At 38.0% G+C, this 16,077-nt stretch overlaps 1 protein-coding gene across 1 annotated transcript in view; it reads left to right on the top strand.

Moving 5' to 3' along the window:
- The window catches only part of L3MBTL3 (l(3)mbt-like 3 (Drosophila)), a 71,332-nt gene that overhangs the window by 38,639 nt on the left and 16,616 nt on the right, over positions 1-16,077 (top strand). The window contains exons 11-15 of the mRNA XM_010158452.1: positions 1,884-1,960; positions 3,390-3,475; positions 5,763-5,873; positions 7,481-7,595; positions 10,835-10,937. Coding sequence (XP_010156754.1) covers positions 1,884-1,960; positions 3,390-3,475; positions 5,763-5,873; positions 7,481-7,595; positions 10,835-10,937 — 492 coding nt within the window. The remainder of the gene's footprint in view (positions 1-1,883; positions 1,961-3,389; positions 3,476-5,762; positions 5,874-7,480; positions 7,596-10,834; positions 10,938-16,077) is intronic.

Here is a 16,077-nt window from a genome sequence, read left to right on the forward strand (position 1 = left end):
GCAGGAGGAGTAGAGGGTATTTCTATCCAGACTACAAGCTTGACTGCTTGAGCTTGGTTTCTTGATCCCTCCCTGAGGAACAGGGAATGAAGTCCTTAGCTAATTCAGCTTACTCAAGCTGTAGTTTGTTGGCCTTGGTGGGTCCTTGGAGTGAGTTAGGCAGTGGGCTTGTGGAGAGATAGAAATGCTGATGGGATTCTCCGGAAGAGAGAGAGTGTGTAGCTGAGTATATTTAATGTCACTTACTAAAGCACCTTTAGGGTTAGGAAACAGTGGAAGAGAGCGCTAGTGCACTGTGATATTGGAGTTATCTAACTAAAGAAGAAATTAGGTGAGGCAGGCTCCTAAGAGAAGCAAGGTCTCTAAGGACAGAGGTACATGGGAATTAGATGGTTGTATCTGAGTTTCCAGCTAAATAGAGGCAAAGAGTATGTTTGCACAGTGTAGTGCAGTGCCGTGCATACTACTGCTAGCTTTTTGTGTCAGCATGATTGTTCCTTAGTCACCCTGACTACATAAGTGCTATCTACTTCTTTAAAGAGCACTGTTAATTGTTCAGCCAAGTCAAAAACAATCATTAAGTATCGATGCAGACACGGGGATGGTACATGTTTCATAGTGGAGTCTGATGGCTTTTTGCTTCTCCTGTAAATCAGTCTTCCTTTTTGCCTTTCCTAATAATTGTGAGTAATAATAATAATTGTATATACATTGTGTATATATATATACAACGTTGTGTATATATATACAGCATTGTGTATATACATGATATACACCATATGTTATATTGTACATAATGTATTATCTTATGAAATAGTAATGTAACAAATGTAATAAAATGATATGGTTCTATATATAATAATTCAATAATACTGAATGTTCAGACTGTTTTTCTCATCTGCTTTTATATCAGTTATGTTTTTGCAGTGTGTGTGATTTTTTTTTTTTCTTGTACTGCTAACAGAATTTGATAGCCGGCACCCACGATGTAACTGAACAGTGAGCCCAATCAGAGCGATCTGTCCTTGCTTCAGACAGATGCCAGCACACATCAAGTGTAGCCCAGCCTGCCTCTGTTAGTCCTCTGTGGTTCTTGTGGCATGCCACAGGCAACAGCATTAGTGCATAATTTGATGAACATGACAGAAAATATGGGAAGTTGTTAGTCCCTTGAATACCAGAGTTTGATCAGCTGTTTTAGAGCAATTTGCAGTCTTGGGTCACTGATAAGTTCTGGATTCTTTCAGGCAGATTAGGGCCTAAAATTCTATTTTATTCTTTCTTGCTGACAATTTTTCTCAGATGTACTTTGTTTATGTGCTGCTGAGTTACAATAAGGTGTTTATAGCTCCAGTCAAACAACTCAGAATCTGGTTTTGAATTTTTACTTGTTACTGACAGTGCATTGAAGTTATACGTGATTTTTTTTATCTTCCTTCAGGTGCAACTTGGATCATTTATCAAGGTCTTTAAGCTTTTGGTTTAAAGTTTTGGTTTTGGCATTGCAAAACCCCATCTGTCTTTGATGGGATTACTGTATTCTTGCCGTCAGCCAACATGTTTCTCCCAAGAGTCTCTTACATGTGAATTTTCCAGGTCCGGCATTATAGCTTCTCAGTGGAGATCTACCACCGACTTAAAGCCCTTGATTTTTTGATCTTTTAGTGAAATTGTAAATAAAGCCTTACACTTCTTTACGTTTCTTTAGTCAGTGTTAAATGCATTTGTATCTTCAAGTTATGTTTGACATCTTCAAGTTACACTTGAACTGCATGGTTTTTTTTTAAATTTGTTACATCTTTTTTGTATGTCTTGTTTTCGAACCATAATAAGGTGCCTGAAGAACTGCATTATCAATCCCATTTTTCCTCCCCCTCCTCCAGGTGTGAAGCAGCTAGCCCACATATTCATCCTGTTGGATGGTGTAAAGAACATAAAAGAACTCTCATCACCCCACCAGGTTTGTATCTTATACATCTGAAAGATGTGAAGAGGCTATAATCAGGTAGCAGCATTAAAACTTAGAATAAGCTTATTGTTACCTCTCTTGATTTTTTTTCTTTCTGTAATTAAGTATTAGTATTTGGGAAATTATGATTTTTTTTGCAGGACATAATATATAGAAAACAGAAGTACAATAGACACAATAGGTGTTAAGTATGCACATGTATTCTGCTTTTGTAAAGAGACAAACATCCATGACAGGATACCCCTTGGAATCTGAAGAACTTTGTGTTTTTGGCTGAGTGTATTCACTTATTCTAAGACTCACATTTGTGAAAATGCTGATAAAACAAATTCCAGGTGTGTGAGAGTTTTGCATAAGAAAACAATCTTCATGTGAACTAAATGTGCAAGGTAGTGAGTTGATGAGAAGATTTCCTTATGTGATCCAGGATTCAGACTTGTAAGGGCTCTTTGGAAGGGAGGAAAACACAATGAGAGAGGCGATATGGAAGAATGAAAGTGTACTTGTTAGCACGAAATGTAAGATGACCACTGATTTTCAGGACTGTTATGTATAGCTGGATAATCTAAATGCCCTGTTGCAGAAACTCCCGTTTGTGGTCTGAGAACATGGAACATTTTAATTGGTTAAAACTAACTCTGTCAGAAATTCTAATAGCCAGCAATCCTGAAAAGTCATAAGCAATCTGTCTGTCAGGAGGTTAATTACAGCCTATTATTCAGTGAAATCCCTTTTAAAACAAATCAGAATTGGCTTTGTTTTAGGTTATGAATCATAATGTTTAAACTTCTAGTGCAAATTAAAGGCGAAGGACAGGCACTGCCTTTTCTTCAAGAGCAAAGCTGTCTTTGCATTTCTTGCGCAAAGTGTTTGTAAACATGACGCTTTCTGAGAAAGTCAACATCCTCTTTGATGATATTTGTAAATTATTCTTCTAGTAGATGTCCAGTCTATTTTTTTTTTTTTTTTAGAAATTTAGTTGAAACAATTTTACTAAGAGAGTAGCAGGTAGTCAGAGGTGCTGTACTGTGGTGCAAAGCTATTACCGATTTAGACTGTGTTTGCCAGTAGATTACTGTTTATAAAATAAAAGATTAGACTTAGGGTACTTGAATGAACTTCTTGAATTGATGTGGACTGGAAAAATCTCTCCACTTATTTATATTCTCGTATCCAGAGCAATTGCGAACTTTTCTGCCAGATACTCAGTGTTGCGTTGGAGAAACTTGTTGGATTTTGTTAACCTACATGGTGAATATGTCAGAGAAAACTTAGACTAGCCTTTCTTGTAATTATTTTATAAATCTGAAACATAAATTGTAATAGTATAATGAATGCATTAGACATTCTGTAAATTAGACATCAGTTTTGGGTTTTTGCACTGTGCTGTGTAATTTTGCTCATATTTCTTCTGTGCCAGATTATCCGCATGCGAAGCATTTTTCCTGGGAGAAGTATTTGGAAGAAACCAGTTCATTACCTGCACCTGCAAGGGCTTTTAAAGTGGTGAGAAAATGCTTATATGTTTTTATGCTTTTACGCACATGTAATTAATTAATTAAAGAAGAGAATACATATATGGTGTTTGTATGTTTCCAAAGGTATCCAGTTAACTAGTTGCTTAACATGTGGTGTATTTTTATGCAAGTTTGCAGTTTTAGAAATCAGGTAATTATTATTATAAATCACTATTACTTTATTATTTTAATTGTTACTAATGGGATTAAATGCTACAAAATAATAGTAATGAATGTGATTTGCTATGGGAAATTACTGCCTAGCTATTAGAAGTAATGAGATAGCTCCTGAGCCATCATAACATATTTTGAACATGTGTCTTTCTATCTGAACATTTTAAATGTTGCAGTAAATACAGTGAGAATTTACAAATGACTGTAGGAGGTCAGTCTGGCCACCCACCTAGTCCATTGTCTCTGGTAGTAGTCAAGAGGGAGTTTGTGTTTAATACCCTCCAGCAGAGTTTCTCTTCTGCCAGCTTGTGCCTAGGGCACATGGGCAGCTCCTCAGTTTAACTGTGGTGTTTGTGGGCAACATCCTTTTTCTTATAGCTTTGTACTTGCTGGTTTCTTTGAGTGACACCCACCTTTCCTGGGCTCTTAGGATTTCAGCGAGGAAAGTAGGCTGGTCAGTAGTGCAGGAAGGGTTGCTGTTAGGAGCCAGCATCAGATGGCCGGTAGCTCCCAGCCCCTTGTCACACAGTGTGCTGAAGCTGGTTTGCCTCAGCTTTTCAGATTAGGGTCACTAATTCCAAATAACACTTGGCTAAGAGCTGGATTAACGAGAGCAGAAATGTGGTGCTTACAGCAGTTCCTGAGGTCAGTAGATCACCAGAGTTTATTACTGACCTGCAGTTTATCACCCCAAAATGCATCTGGCTTAATAATGTGTCTCAATCTTATGTTTTCAGCCGGAATAATGGGGGCGAGGATTAGGAATGTTATTTGATTATATCTGAGAGGTATAGGTCTCGGCAAAACAGTGGAGGGCTGTGACCTTGACTACATCAAGCTGAAAGCCAACATTTTCTCTCAGAGCATCCATATTTTAATTTCTTACCTTGGGGTTCAAGGAACAGCCACCTCCAGGGTGGGAATGCCCCACCTGTGGCCCAAGGGTCTTGCAGGCACCGAGGTCCATCGAGCTGTGTCTGCACCAGGAAACTGCACTGGACACGCCAAAGGGGTTGACAGCATTAAATGGGAGAGTGCTAGCTGTCTTGGCGCAACACTGTTCCGTACTAGTAGGGAGCAGCTGGGGATGGTGTAGGTCCCAAAAGGTAGCATAGGCAAGGCCACCTGGCATTGAGGGTGGAGGGGAGGGACAGCTTTGCTGCATGGGGCCAGCTGTGCTCTGTGTTTTGGTTTCACAGCCGGAGAAAATCACCTCCCTGCTTTCTGTACTATTATGATGGTAACCCTATTACTGATGGTTGTGAAAAGTAATAAGAAAGCAGATTTAATGGGAATAAAAGGCCGATTGTGTTGGAGTTCGGGTGAAGTTTTCCTGAGACAGTCACAGTATTCTGTATTGTATTATGTGAGAAAATAGGGTTATTAAGCTGCAGCTGTTCTGGAACCGATGTTCTGGAGCGTGTTAGAGGGACAGATATGTTGCTTTCCTAGAAACCTAGAATAAAATTTGTAGCATATCTTGCCCGTATGTTCCTAAAAATGGAAATAATTTTTTGCTTTAGATTTTGTATCTGTAGATGGTAAAGATAAAATCTGTTACTCCTAGCAAAGACACCTTTTTGCTAAAATAGTATTACAAAACAGGTATCTGGTCCTGTTTTTTCTGAGTGAGTGTTCACTGTTACACCGTGGATCAGGTAGGTTTTTCAGGAGGAGACTGAAAAAGAGAGTTTGAATCATGAAGCAAAAACATATGCTAAAAAACACAAGTATGTTTCCTGTAAACAATTATACAGACATTTCAGGCTGCTGGTATGTAATACTTCATTCAATACTGCGTTGAAGGTGTTGACAAAAATATCTGGGAAATCTTTTCTAGACAATTCAGGAAAATCCCAACTGATTTAAAATAAATAACCCTACTTACTTGCCTGGAAGGCTTAAGTGGAGAACCTGGAAACCCAAAGGTAGTTAGTTCATTTTTCTAGTTTAATAATAAATAATCTTGGATCTGTTGGAGAGGGAGGGCAGATTTGAGAAAATTAAGGCAGAGAGTTTTCTATGGATTTTATATACTCTGTAGTTGTGTAAGATTTTTGAGGTTTTCTTTTGTTTCACATAATGTTGTTGTTCTTTTCTAGAAACCTTCTCATGGCTTTCAGAAAAACATGAAACTTGAAGTGGTTGACAAGAGAAATCCAGTATTTATCAGAGTAGCAACTATTGTAGATACTGACGACTATAGAATAAAGGTAAGTGTCTCTTTCTTACTGTACTGTCCTTCTTGAGTGACTAATAAGTACTTTGTAAAACCAAAATCCTATAGTTGTAAATTAAGCACAGGAAGAAATGAGTCACACTGGTGCATCCTGCTAAGCTTCTGCTCGTCCTGTTCACTGATTAATACGCGTATAATTCCTTTGGAAGGGGTTGTTCTATTATCCTCTTAGTTATATTTGCTGACGTAGGTAATTAGAGAGCAGAGTTGAATATGTTCAAAAATTGCTTTGGGAATAGTTGATGTAAACCAGTTGTCTATTCTATTAAGAATCATGATGATTTAATACTAAGTGTCGAAGGGCTGCTGTGATATTTGTATTAGGGCCCATAAAATATTTGGCCTAGGTTAATTGAATCTGTCTCTATAAACTTCCAGGGAGAGGAGAGAGAAATAAGGCGGAGATAAAAAAAGGACCCTGATCTCTAGTGCCTTGTCATTGACTTCTGCAATTCTGGAGTTTATATTAATTATGGACTTCAAATTGGATTAATCTCAGATAATGTATTTTTAAGAAAGTGCAATTTTCCAGAAGTCATATACTTGAATTATTTTTCTTTTATTGTACAACACCAGTTTATTCTCTGAAGCCCTTAACAGTTAGAAGAGCTAGTGTGTTCCAGATAATCCGGTTAGATGGATATGAAGGATATTTGTCCAGATTTATTAGGCATACATGGTATTTCAAGCAGGAAATGCAGCTGACAATTCATTTTTGAATCTGAATTAACTGGTGGTAGGGAGTCGACAGAACTAGTGTCTTCACTCCTACGCATTTTCTATCTAAACTTTTAAGTTGGTCATGCAAAAAACCAAAATAACATCTCCCCTCTCCAGTCTGACTTACTAAAAAATCACAGGATTTGTAGGTTCTAGGGTGGTAATTTGACTCTGTAGCATATGTTGAAAGAGCTCTGTTGTATGTTTCTGTGTGTAGGTACATCCGTGCTTGGGCGTGAGAGGTCTGAGCTATTTACTAGAACACAGGTCAAGCAAGATTTGAAGATAATTAGCTTTCACCTGAAAAAAGCACATGTAGAGCCCATACTGGTACTTTTTTTGGGAAGGCATACACTTCATTATCTCTTCAGTTTCAACTCCTTATCCTGTATAGTTGGATTTTATTAAAAATGTTACTTGTATGTTGGGGGTTTTTGTTTTATGGTTAACCACCATTTTTTAGGCTTTTACTTACTGCTCTGCTGTTACTAAATCCTGTTCAAACAGGAGAGTAAAAACGTTTGAATTTTGGATTAAAAAAAAAAAAAAAAAGAAAAAGGCGGAAATTCATGCTTAAACTAAGTATTAATGTGTGAACTTAACTTGCCTGCTTTATTCAAGGATTGGAACCTGATGATGCAACACATAGTAAATGATCAAATGACACCTCTCTCTTTACTTCAGTGGGAGTATGTCTGGGTCCAGCATCTACTGTACATGTGTTTTCTATGTAACATCGATAGTTCTCTTCAGGTGACTTCTCTAATGTCCATGTCATTTTTAGATATTACTAGGGGAGATGGATTTTATAGAGAATTTGTCTGATCTGAAATGTATTGTTCTCCTTTTTTTTTATTTTAGGTCCATTTTGATGGCTGGGATAGTATTTATGATTATTGGACTGATGTAGATAGCCCTGATATCCATCCTGCAGGCTGGTGTACAAAAACTGGACACCCTCTTCAACCCCCACTTAGTAAGAGAAATCATATTGTAACATAATGATGTTAAAAGGCACGTGTACTGTGCTAGCCAAGGAAGAGTAGCAACTAGGTTATGCAAAATAATGTAAATGTGACATTTAATGCCAAATCAACAGTCAGTAATCACTTTTTAGCAGATAGCTTTATTGACCATTACTGTCATGGAAATACAATGTTTCTCTGGATGCATAAGAACCACAGTCGTAACCTGAAGTAATGGTAAAGATAGGCTGCATAAAATCCTGGCCCTCTTGAAGCCAGTGATGAAACCGCTGTGGCACTCAGTGGGGTTAGGGTATCACTCTTTAAAATCTTCTGTCCGTGTCCTCTTGAAGGCTAGTGTGCTTTTTAGCTCAGAGGAGTCTCAACTGCAGTGAGAAGGCACTCCTTTCAAATGCTCTGTCAAATTCTCTAAACCAGCTAACTACTTCTTCAGCTGAGCAGAGGGGTTAATGGTGCCCACACGGAAGGTAAATCTAACAGAAGCATGGTACCAATAATAATACTGTATTTACCGGCTTGCCCTCTCTGGGGATTTTGTTTTACTTGTTGAAGAAATGGGAGTCTTGTCATAAGCAAGACTTAAGGTTGTAGGAGAAAAGACTTTCGTGGTAAAGATATCCACACCTATGCCACTGTGTTTCTGGATAATAGTAGTGTAATCACTTCAGCCAAACTTTGAACAGATGGTTTTTAACTGAGTGCTCTTCTCTGGGATTGTTTTATGTTGTGAGTCTGAGGTATGATTTGCACAAGGGCTGAGTGTTCACAGCTGTAATTGAGATCAGAAAGACCTGTGCTTGGAAAATAGAAATGCTGAGCAATGCCAAGTACTCTGAAAAACTTAAATGTGAAATAACTGGGATAAGGCACACACAGACTGTGTAAATGTGTTACCTGAAAATCTCTGTACCTTCATTCAGCATCTCTAAAATGTCAAGAAGAAATCCTTCCTATCAAAAGCGTGATCAAAGTATATTCATTAGTTTTCTGAGCACACCGGTGGTACAGTGATGACTGCCTGTTAGGAAGTTAATCATTCTGCCTTCAAAGCCGAGTCTGAATAGAGTGCAGTAAGTGCCAAAGCACAAAGTGAATAATGAGGAGATAGGATGCTGCATATCTGCTGCTTAATCTGAGGTGTGCATCCTGTGCATTGAATGAAGGAACAGTCCAGTGGGAAAAAGTAGTCTGTGGCCACATAAATAAAAACCCTATCATATGGCAGAAGAGCTGAATAAGGTTGCGACAGCTCTGTTACCCAAGACTGGAGGGAGGGAATCTTAGCCTAGGTGGGAATATAAAACTATAAGTTAATTTTCTTGGAGACACTAAAAGAAACAAAATAGAGATGCCCATCACATGCAACACGTCATCTCCTCTAGGAGGTAGCATAGGAGGCACTGTTCATCTCTTAGGATGTGACCGGTAGAAGTGGCTTTTTGATACTAGTTAAGCTACAAAACTAAAGGTGAACAATGTGATAGGAGGGAAAGTGACCACCCATTAAATAGAAAAAGAATAATTAACCGCAAATACTGTTAAAATAGGATGATTACTGAATAATATATTCTTCCAACAATATGACTTCGTATTCTTACTGTAGAATATGTTATAAAATAAAGAATATTATAAAAATATTAATATTGTTTCCATGAAGTTGAAGTGTGTTTCAAGTTTTGTCGAAGGGTTTTAGAAGGAGGGAAGAAAATATTTTGCAAGACACGATATTTTTTGCTCAGTCAGTAGACAGTCCTTTTAATGATGCAGTCCAGATCCCTGTTTTTGACACTAGAAACTGTGTGAACACTGGATGATCTTAGCAATATTAGTCTAGAGCCGTCGTCATAATGGTTTTATGCTCCCAGTATTTATGTATTTATAGTGTTCTCTCTTAAGATGTAGTGAAGTTGTCATGATGGATTATGACCTTTTTGATAGCAGTTAGGGAATAAGGGCCATATATTGGTGTCAGTTTTAATATCATTTCACATTGGAGCAAGCAGCAGTTTCTTGCATAAATATGGACAGCCAGTTGCAGCTCTTTTAAATTACATTTTTAGAGAGTTTGAATTTTTTAAGGGAGGAGAGAACATTTGTAGGGAACTGTTTTTTGCAAAACCAGAGCATCAGTGAGGCGGGACTTTAGAAAAGCGTCCCTATTAAGTTAATTCTTCCTCTGAGTCCACTAACTTGTTATGTTCTAGGCATCAATTTTGCATAAAGGTAGAAAAGATACAATTCTCTCTTCTCTGTTCCATTACACCATTTTATAGCCTATAGAAGTCTTTGGGCTTCAGTGTAGTTATTGTAACATTAGCGTAGTCGGAACGTTTGTTAAAAAATGCTTTTGGACTGTCCTAATTATACATAATAATTTTGTCTTTCATTATCCATCTGTGAGCAAGAATCTATCTTTCACCTAGGAAAATTAATTTAAATAGACCTTTTAATGTCAGTATTGTTATCTCTAGGGGGAGAAACAAGTTCATGTACTTCTCACGTAAGACCAGTACCGGAGAGGCAGTGCGTGTTCGCAGATGTGTGGCAGGTGTTCTCAGTTTCTTGTACTGGAGTAAATCTGTTGCTGACTTGCTATGAAACTATGGGTTATATACTATGTTTCCTTGAGTGTCACAGCTAGTTTTGACAGCTAAATGCTTTAATGTCTCTGCAGCCGTCATTGTTACAGGTTGATGAAAATCAAATAGACACGTAAATTCAGATAAGTGAAATGTCAAAAATCTCCTGATGACTTGTTCCTTTTAGTAGCATTTTCAGCCTTTGTTTTCATGTCTTGTTCAGTGGAAAACTTGAGCTAAAAATGGAAGAGGTCAGTGCTCACTAGGAATAGATCCCCGTCTTCAGAAACATCAGGGTAACTTACTTTGCCCGTGCCATTGCAAAACAACCGGCTTCCAACTACATGGAGTTAATAGGAGAGGAATTCAAAGTCATACAGTTCCTCCAGGATTTGCATTCTTTATATAGATGTAGCTCTCCTGTGGAGATTTGATCACATAGAATAAAATAATTTCTCCAGTGGATTAGGTTGTTTGAATCTCCATCATGCTTTTGCAGAATGCATTTTTAAAGTACTTTAAAATTAGATTTTGTTTACTTATTTCTTCTTCATGTTGACTATGATACTGTGGTATTCCTGCATATTTATATAACTTTCAAAGATTAGGTACCTTTTTTAATCTCATGTGTAACTTCCCCTGACATGCAGGTCCCTTGGAATTGGTGGAAGCTTTAGAGCATGGAGGGTGTCCCACAGCAGGATGTAAAGGAGTTGGGCACATTAAAAGAGCAAGACATATCGGCCATCATAGGTATGTGCTATGCAACTGTAATTTTATTGTTTCAATTGAGTGATGTGTACACACAAGGTTTTTTTAATTGTTGTTCACAAGAAAACAGATCCAAGCTGGAAAAAAATACAAAATCTTGTAAACCTAAATATGCCGTGATTTCAGTTGCCATGGTGAGCATGCTGAAATAAACATTAGCAATCTGTAACTTCATTTCACCAGGGTGTGCCGAGATAAGATTTGTTGAACAGAATTTTTTGTCACAATTGATAGATTCAGTTACTCTGTATTTTGTTCTTAGGAGGATTCCTCAGCTTGCTGTTCAGGCTGCAAAATGTTACAGATATGTGTAAAGGAATAACTTCTGAGCCTTTTGAAATATGAGGCCACTAATTTTATTGTGGCTTGGATGTTTTTGTCTGGCTTGGTTGGTGGAATGAGGATTTGCTTGTTGGCTTGGAAAAATGCTAAAAAGGAAATTCCTGTTGTCATATTCCCAAATGAGAGCCTGTTTGAACCCAAAGTGTTTCTAAAGGTGCTTTTATTGAACACCTTCTGAAATATGGTACCACAGTGTGGACATCCCAACCTGTCCTAGAGGAGAGTTGACATAGGGAGAGCGGTAGCATGGGAGAATGGAATAGGTGACAGAGGGACAATGACAGAGTAAACAGGAAACATTTACTCTTTGGTTATTTTTCTGTTCATGTTTTTTAAGTATATTACTAAACTACCATGATCCAAGAGTTAGCTCTGCAGTCTTTCCATGTTTTTGCTGAGAGAATTATGTCCTGTTAACTAGAATTATAGTACAAGGTTTTGATGGCCTATAGGCACTGGTTGAGGTCTTGACTCATCCCTAACAATAGTACCTGCTGGCAAAACTCACTGTGTTGTTATGTGTGTAGTGTGTAAAAGGCATCTTTTGCTGCAAGAAATTCTTTCCTACCTACAGCAGAGGCATTGTGTTGGTGGTGTTAGGAGGTACAAGAGCTCCTGATGCTAGTACACTCTTTACCTCTAGGTAGGGGGGAAAGGTCGTGGCTAGGTTAGCTTCACTGACAAAAGCTGTTGCAGTATGAACTGTGGTGGTGATGTCATGACACAGTATGCTGCATTGCTGTCTTTTTTCTTTTTCTCACCCATTTCTTTCTGTCTTTTTCTGCCCATGTTCTTTTTCTTTGGTTTAGTTGTTCATTTTTTCTACCTTCCCTTTTGAGAAGCTTTGTTGCACTCAGTCAGTAGGATAACTCCTTAAACAGTCAAGTTAACACCTAAGAGGTTACAATCCTTCAGTCACTATATGGTAACCTAATGCATTCGTGTTCTTAGTCCACTACAAATGTGAAATAAACCAGATGTGCCTGAAAACCTTCCCAGCTGCTTAGCTGAAACCCATTTTATTTCATATTCCAGGAGACTGAGTCTTGAATGATTTATTAATGCACCTGACCTGTAAGGCAATAAATTCCAGTTCCTTACCATGTGCTATCTCAGTTACTTAGAATCAGGTGAACATACCCATTCTTAGCCCAAGGCTGAAACTTTAAAGAAACCGTAAGTGAATGTGCCAGAGAAGTTTTTATGGTCTCTCTAAATAAATATTGGCACTAAGACTTCTGATGTTTCACAGGGAAGGGATGAGTAAGAGCTATATGTCTAGTTAGTTCATCTAGCCTTTGCTTTTATAACTAGATTTTCTGTGGTATTTAAAGTTGTTATACTTACTCATCCTGAATACGGAGAAAAGAAATAAACTCATGGCAATCTATTGTGTTTTATTTTTACTACGGTCTTAGCAATCCTATTATTTGTGCATTAACTGATAGTTCTATGGGATAAAAATATAACCAAAGCGATTTTGTTGATCATAAGACAGGTATTTGCTGTTTCATAGCAAATAACACCATTAAGTATCTTATTCACTAACTATATTGGTTTGCCCTCTGTGCTAATACTGTGGGTTTTTTCTTGAGCACTTGGGAGGAAAATAATGAGGTTTGTTATTTATCTGAAGTCCACATACTTGAGGGTCCAGGTCACCCCAAAAATTCTAACGTTTTACCATCACTTTTTTCCTGAATTAACAAATACGTTTTGAAATTGGTATAATTATCCATGTCAGGTCGCAGTCCCTTGGCTCTTTTATCTTGGCAACCTTGAAATGTATTTAACCATGCTTCTGCTTTTTTTTTTTCATGATGAGGTACAACGTCTGTCTACAGCATAAATGCCTGTGTGCAGAAAAGATGATAATTTAAAATGCTAAGCAGTTCTGAAATAATTTTGAGAGCTTGTTCATAGGAAGCAGATGAAAGCCTCGGTGATTAATTGTATAGTGGGATTAAAGCATTTACTTTTTGGAAAAGTTGATGTTAATAAGGACTTGCTATCTATCACCAGTTGATCTAGGGTTTTGTGCTGTGCAATTGAAACTGAGACTGATGTGCAGGTTGATAGCATTATGCAGATCACCTACATATTTATGACTCTGAATTGTCTGCTCTCTGGTATATAATGCATGCAATAACTTTCAAGTTCAAGCAGTAATGCAAAGCGGTCAGTTGTAAACAGGTCATTAGTGTTTTGGGTCAACTTTTTAGCTGTAAAGATTTTTACCATAATCTTTACATGTGTTATGTGTAATTTGAAGTGAACTGAATGTGTCGTGGTGGAGGCTGTCTTATAAGAGAACCACAGCCCAGAAACATGGGAAACCTCAGCTCAGCAGGGTGTCGCATCTGTTCGTTCAGTGTCTGTTGAAGTAATTCTTGTCTGATTTTGATGCTAGTCTCAAGTTTCATTTCATCTTTTATGTAAGGTCATTGGCCCCAGCCAAAGCCATTATAAGCTACTATTGAGTCAGGTTTAGGCTGTTGAAGCAGCTTTCTCAAAAAAAAAAAAAAAAAAAAAGATTGCTTGGATGATAAACTTGCATTGTAAATTGTGAAAGGGAGCATTTGTATCACTTGGTTTTATAAAGTCAAGTGAAGTAAAGACATCACTTAACAAAAATCCAGCAGGAAAAAAGAATACATGCCCAGGTGTTCTCAGAACCTTCTTGCTAATCATGTATCACTGCCAGCAGATGCGGTCATCTGGACATAGGTTGCTCTAGATAAAGTCTAATCCATCCTGTTAGCCATTCTGTTTGTTTAACACATCAAGGAAGACAGTTGGAGCAAATCTGAGTGAATTTTCCTGCAGCTGCTGTACAACCTTCCCTGGAGACTTTCAAAAGCCGCCTGGACTTGTTCCTGTGTGATTTACTCTAGGTGATCCTGCTCTGGCAGGGGGGTTGGACTTGGTGATCTCCAACCCCTACCACTCTGTGACTCTGTGTAAGCATCATCCCTTGGCAGTGCTTGGCAATAACCTGCCCCTGAAAGGCAATGAGGAGCTGGGGTTGGTAACATTTTCAACCAGTACAGCTAAACTGGAAGCCCTGTCTGTGGCTTCACACAGGTTTGCAAAATATTCCAAACAGTCATAAAGACTAATAATCTATATTAAAAAATACTTCAGTATTAACATTCTTTTACTAAAGAGAGTACCACCTTACGCTGCCTCTTCAGGTTAAGAGATAAACCTGGCTTATCTTCCCTTCTGATGTTAGGTGTAGCTGAGGCTGAGTAACCCAGTTGGACTCTGCGCTTCAGAACCTTTGCTTATTACTAGAAGATAGGAGCATCTCCAGATGATGGGAGAAGACTAAGGTCCATGCCCACTCATCAGTAGCCCTGTTTTGTCCTACTAGCCTTGAACTTAAGAGAAAAAAGATATATGTGTAACCTTACCTAGAGATAGATCTTGAGAGTGATAGAAGAGCAGTTGCAAAATAACCACAAGTGGGGTTGAACCCCAACACTTCTGTTCCATCAGACATTTCTGGAAAGGCCAATTATGTAAAATATCAGTTGACTTGAAAACCCTAGACCTGTGATCCTGGGAATTCTTCAGAATGGTATACAAGAAGTAGTAATCAGTGCATTGGGCTTTTCTTGTATTGATCTTTCCTGATCCGATAAAAACAGAAGCCTATTTTAATGCTTAGTTTTCACTTGGCTTATGCAGGACTCTGGAAACGGTGGCTCCCTTTCCTCAGAAAACTCCTTTATGGACATGTGTATTGCCAGCTACTCCACTGCCGGTTCAGTGGGATGCAAAGTGTAGAGCAGAGAGCTAATACCTGTGTTATATTAATCCTTCAACATTTAGAGCTGGCTGATTAACCTTCTTTACTAGGGTGAGGCGGGAGGGGTTTGGGTAGTGTTAATATTAGTATTTATTTACTGAAACATGGGTTTGATGAGGCTACTGAAGCAGCTCAGTTAACTGCATCTCTGTGTTGGACTGGCTTCAGAGCTGTGAAGCGGTGCTGAGCATGTACAGCCCTGTCAGATGTATAGCAGTTTTCAGATTGGGTACCTGCTGCTGCTTCTGCTTCTTGCCATGTTCCCTGTGCTGCTGGTAGACCTTGCTGCCACCAGGTCAAGGACATCTGATCATTTTAGAAATTGTCTTCTGAACTTCTGCTGTTTTCAAAATAATGTGCTAAGGCAAACTGCAAGCTGGAGTGGAAGTCTGGGTTTAAGTTGATAGAAGAGTTAAAATTAATATTAAATAACCTAAACACCAAGTCTTCTGAGCCCTTGAGATGAGTTGTCTCTAAAACTTAGTGTCCTGTATAAATCAAATACTTCTATTATGTAAGAATAAAGAGATTAATTTTTTATTCTTTGTAGTAGACAAGTTAAACTGAACTAAAGGCTGGAGGCATTGAGATTCAGGAGGGGTTTACTGGTTGATCTGAAGCCATGTAACTCATACACAGTTTCACTCATGCTGTGTTTTGTTAAAAAAAAGCTACCATTGGAAACCTTAAGGGTTCTTTTTGTTGCCACAAGTTGTACTAACATCAAAGGACTATCAAGGAGTTTCTGAAAAGTGATACAGCACCTCAAATGATTAATTAGAAAGAAAAACTCATCTGAATCTAGTGTTCTAAAACCTCATTAATATTATAATTATTGTTGACTGAAATTGTGATTGAAATTCTGTTTTACCAGAAAATACTAGAGGAAGAGGCAGTATGTAAACCAACAAGTTCTAATGAAGGACTGAATTCTGAGGCTTTTTTTTTTTGTTTTTAATTTAAAAC

This window comes from Eurypyga helias, unplaced genomic scaffold, assembly GCF_000690775.1.
Source record: "Eurypyga helias isolate BGI_N326 unplaced genomic scaffold, ASM69077v1 scaffold14749, whole genome shotgun sequence".
In the NCBI taxonomy this organism is placed as follows: domain Eukaryota; kingdom Metazoa; phylum Chordata; class Aves; order Eurypygiformes; family Eurypygidae; genus Eurypyga; species Eurypyga helias.